The sequence below is a fragment of the Oculina patagonica genome, chromosome 12, assembly GCF_052425735.1.
Source record: "Oculina patagonica isolate OP01 chromosome 12, crgOcupat, whole genome shotgun sequence".
Lineage (NCBI taxonomy): Eukaryota > Metazoa > Cnidaria > Anthozoa > Scleractinia > Oculinidae > Oculina > Oculina patagonica.
In genome coordinates, this window is record NC_135769.1 from 33,067,347 (window position 1) to 33,072,346 (window position 5,000).

Genomic DNA, 5,000 nt, shown 5'->3' on the forward strand with positions numbered 1-5,000 from the left:
CGTAATGATAAATGTTTATCCTTTATTTTGTGCAATTGTTACTTATTATAAGTGTTTATTGACTCTATTCATATAAAAGAGTTTTAACTGCCACGTGCGATGCAAAAGCTTTTTACGCCCTTCTAGCCTAAAAGTTTGCTTATTTTCTAGAATATGACTCCAACCAATATCGAAATACGCGTAATGAATAAATGTTTTACTTTATTTTGTGCAATTATTACTTATTATAAATGTTCATTGACTTTATTCAGATAAAAGAGTTTTAACTGCCACGTGCGATGAAAAAGCATTTTACGTCCTTCTTGCCTTAAAGTTTGCTAATTCTCTAGAATATGACTCCAACCAATATCGAAATACGCGTAATGAATAAATGTTTTACTTGAAATTTTAAAAGCGTGTTTTTCGAAAAGCAAAGAAGCCGTTTGTTTACAAAATATTTTGTACAAGTTTGCTCCACTTTGCAAGGAAAGACTGAGTAGAAAAATGGCTGATTTTTTACAATTTTACTAAAATAGAAAAACAAAGCTTAAGTGTATTTATCTCTTGACATTTTCAACTTGTAGTGCATTACTTGACGCGTATTTATACTGGTTTTAACAGATTTAGTAACGATATTCATGTTATTGTTCGTAGTATCTGTATATCGAGTGCCTGTCAGAGATCTTTTTTGATAAAAAGACACTTCCCAGATTGGATGTTGAATGTGGCGTGAACTTTTTACCAAAGTGATAAGATGGGAATTTTATGCTTTCTTCCTCTTTTGTTCCTTTTTGTATATTAGGTGTTTAGTTCCTCCTTGTTTTATGTTGTAAAACTTCATCTCTTTTTCCTCTTATAAATGTTCTGATTACACCTTTTTACATGTACTACTCATGGAATCTCCCAATCTATTTATCGGATATTTGCTGCACTATTTTGTACAGTTCTTAAAAGAACTGTTCAAAAAATGTTACACGGCTAAAATTGTAACTGGAAATAAGTGAAAACATCTTTAGTTACAAAATCCTTTGGTTTATAATTTTTACTATAACATTGCCTGTCTGATTGACAATTTGAAATAATGACCGAGCAGTATTCTTAACTAAGGGGTAATAGACATTGAACGCTTTTGTGTAACAAGGGCTACATGTTAGCCCAGTGAACAAAAAAAACTAGGTATTGAAACAATTATTTATAAAACTTACTGTGAATTTCGTTCCTTTCCAGATTAACGATGTTTTTAAGACTTGCCATCTTTTTTTTCTGTGGTTTGCCTAGCAAGCTGCGAAGCGGAGAAAAAATCCGAAGATCCTCCGTGGGCCGAGGCACTTAACGCGAAATATTTTGGCCATATTAGAGGCAAAAGAACGGTAAGAATAAAGGAAATAAATAAACAACCGATAGGATAACTTTTTAAGTGAGCAAAACATTGTATCTCTTTAATTCAAAGAGCAGATCTCGCAATTATCATAAAAAAGAAATTTGGTTGTTACTTTTAAGTATTTAGATAAAACACTGTTGTGTGGCAATTCAAATTAAAGCTTTTGAGCAGTGCGCTCGTGTACCGTGTTTGCTTATTTGTAATTAATTATATCTTTGTTCATTAACATACATATCATCTTTTTGTAAGCGACATTAGAACAATATCTGAACGAATCGAAAAAGGCTTTAGGGATATAAACATTTTCAACACCTCTGTGCATTTCATAATTGCAATCATATGATTTGATAATGCCTGTGAACGAAGTTCTTGTTTGGAGTTATCACAGTCAATCTCTTCTTCTTTAACGTCTTTAAAACAAACACTTCATTGGCTAATTTCTATTCGATCTAAAAGTTTCAAAAACAATTGTTCGCATGTCGTATTCGTTAAAAAAATTTCTTTTCAGTCAATCTTCTCATGATGAAATAAGTAGTTTTGTAATTTTAATAAAGTTTTTTTTTTTTCACTTTTTTCCAACACAGGACTCAGAAGACTCTCCACCAGGCTTGGAAGAGGCTCTAAGCAACGCTTATTATGGACATATTCGTGGAAAAAGAACGGTAAAAAATGAACAAACTCTCAACACACGTATATATTGAAAAGTGGTCATGTTACCTTTCATTGTGAGGATTACTTAGGGACGAAATATTGAAAAACTCGCAATCTGATTGGTTAACTAGTCCATCGTTACGCGGGCGTTCTTTGCGTGTGAGCAACTGAGTAAGTTCACGTTTCTAACGATTTTTACTTTACTGACATGGCAATTGGTGTTAACTCATTTAACAGAAAGATTTAGAAGACCATCCACCATTAGAGGAAGCACTTAATTCAGCTTATTTTGGACATATCCGAGGAAAACGAACGGTAATAATTATCTCATACAAAATGAATAATGGGATGCTAATATATGTGGTATTCACTCATGATTTTCTCTTAAACAAACTTAACCCCTTTGAAACAAATTTTCCCTCACCGATTCGATTCTGACTTTGGATCCAAACATTCCGTGGTGCAGACACTCCTTCTGTTATCTTATTTAATGGACTGATTGAATAAATATTTTTTAATCAGCAGTTCTTTATTCTCCGTTAATGCATGTTAATTAAGATATTTTAGGGTTCACTTTTGGACCAAAGTTAATTGGTTCATTTATGTCCTTAGTCTTAAAAAGGCACTTTATTTGTCGTGATGGAGAGGAATATCGAGTGTTAAATCACTTAAGAACAGTACAGTCACCATGGCTACAAATGGCGCGCGTTTCTCCCTTAAGTTCCAAGAATGGTAATCTTCTATTTTCTCCTTACAATATGCCAAACAAGAAATCAAAGAACATGATCTCCTTGATATGTTCATCAAATTCTCCCGACTAGTTCTATAAGAAAACGTATAGAAGCCGAGAAGGGAATTCGCATTTAATTTTGTTTTACTTTTACTTTGCATTTGTTTTACTTACTTTACAGCTGGAAGGTTGGGGTTATAATCCTGCGCTTCGTGAAGCTCTCAATAGGCAGTATTTTGGCCACATTCGGGAAAAAAGGACGGCAAAACAGCAGTTAAACACGCTGGAGACGTTTCGCGTCACATAAAAAACAATGAAAATTAAAATTGAAAACGTTTGCATTGAGCTGTAGCTTGCTGCTTTTGTTTTTGCAGGGAGGCTGGGGATCAAATAAGAACTTGCTTGAGGCGTTAAACAATGCCTACATGGGCCACATCCGCGGAAAACGACAACAGGTATATACAGAGCACATGCTAAACACTGCAGTTTGATTCGTGTCTTTTATTTCGGTGATGAATTGCACCTTTAAAGGCTCATCAATTATTATAAAAGCTGGCGCTAAATTGTTAGGAAGATAGTTAAAATTTATAAGTTATAAGGAAAATAAGAACAGAGGGAGTTCTTTTACTGTGACCATCTGTCAGTTTTCTTCGCCCGGCTATTTCGTATTTATGACGTCGCACGGTCAATAAAAGGGCTATTTTTTGAGACCCAGTCTGACGTAGTATAATCAATACAGACTAAAATGGTTGATACTTGGATCCAATTTTAAATGACTGTACTTCAACAAATCTCGACAATTAAGTTTAGACAACAGTCAGAACAATTTAACGGCAGTTTCATCTCGTTACAAAGTGAAAGTTTCCTTAAAAAAGGAAGACGTGGCAATTGGAAGGTAGGAATTGTAAAAAGGTAACTTACAATTCTTTATTTTGTTTTATATTTTCAGGACACAGAGGAGAAGTCAGCTGAATAAAAACCTGTTGAGGAATGCCATGAAACCCGACAAATGATACCATAACGGATCTCAAGTCAACATATATGCTAAATAACTAAGAGAAATTGATGTCAAGTGAAAAATAAATTGTAAGTTCCAGTCGACATGTTTCATGACAAGATATAAATAAATCAGCACAGAGTCGACTGAACACAAAAAAGCTGTAAATGTGAAATAGAAAATAAAAGTTTAACTAAAGAAGCAGACCAAATTAAGTTGCACTGGTGATCATCTGTTTCTCAAGAAAATAAATGAAAAATAGAAAAAACACGAAAAATACTAAAACAACCAACTGAACACAGAATAATGACAATATTAAGCCAAAAAAGAAATAATAATAATAATAAGAAATGTTATCATTCGATGCAATTTTTTCTTTCTTTTCATTGGCCGAGAGCCCACCATGTGATCTGCAAATAACTGCCTACAAATAATGGCCTGCTCGTGCGCTTTAGCGTCTGACAGTGATTTTGCTTGATTTTGCTACAAATGATATTCTGCTCATGCGTAGTTGTGTCCACTCCCAAGAAAAATGGCAGCTTGTTTTCCAGAGTTGTGGGAGAGCGGTTTAATTTGCGGAAATGCAAAAAAGGCAACGGAAATTTCCTTAAATGTTTTTCGGCAATATCTGAAAGGAAAAGAACTGGATGAAGACCAGCTCGTATCATCAAAGGCGAAGTTCTGCCTTCGTCTGCATTTCTTTAGCAAGAAAGCGCGCAGTTCCTGATATTCCCGAAGGTAATTGTACAAAAACAAATTCAGTGATCGAATGTTAAAACAATTATTAAACTCGGCTTTCGCAAAATATCGTGATTTGTCAGGGTCTCGCAGATCAATTATTTGATCTGCTCGCCACTGACAAATCACGATATTTTGCTCAACCTCGTTCAATAATTGTTAATTTTGTTAGCTGTCTGTGTTAGCTATTAGTGAAATCCACCGCAATTTATCACTCCATAGGTGGAAACGCCGGCACTGACACATGCTTAGATAATAAGATTTCTATTTTTGTTTATTACTGCCTATTAATCTTTCAAAAATTTCATTTAACAATTGCTGCGACATTTGTCAAACCAATATTCAATGACTTCCTTTATCTCAAGCAATTTATAACGATTCGTTATAAATAAGGTGATATAAGGTGATACGAATACTGACCTCCGCCGGAGCACATCCCTTCTTTCCCTCAATTGCATCGCATAATGCCATGTAAATGAAATAATAAAATTTATTTCGCAGAAGAAATTTAAAAACAGTAGATC

The 5,000-nt window shown here is 34.2% G+C and overlaps 1 protein-coding gene across 1 annotated transcript; it reads left to right on the forward strand.

Moving 5' to 3' along the window:
* The first annotated feature begins 153 nt into the window (after positions 1-153).
* Positions 154-3,936, forward strand: LOC144632238 (uncharacterized). Its single transcript, XM_078490833.1, has 8 exons — positions 154-180; positions 634-703; positions 1,225-1,349; positions 1,945-2,022; positions 2,249-2,326; positions 2,923-3,003; positions 3,116-3,196; positions 3,691-3,936. The coding sequence occupies exons 1-8, from the start codon at positions 154-156 to the stop codon at positions 3,715-3,717; spliced, it is 567 nt and encodes a 188-aa protein (XP_078346959.1). The 3' UTR covers positions 3,718-3,936.
* Positions 3,937-5,000: the final 1,064 nt, after the last annotated feature.

Coding starts and splice junctions, on each gene's coding strand:
- LOC144632238 (XM_078490833.1), top strand. CDS start 154: ATGACTCCAACCAATATCGAAATACGC. Junction 2,327..2,922: donor ATATCCGAGGAAAACGAACG/GTAATAATTATC, acceptor CTTACTTTACAG/CTGGAAGGTTGGGGTTATAA. Junction 3,197..3,690: donor TCCGCGGAAAACGACAACAG/GTATATACAGAG, acceptor TTATATTTTCAG/GACACAGAGGAGAAGTCAGC.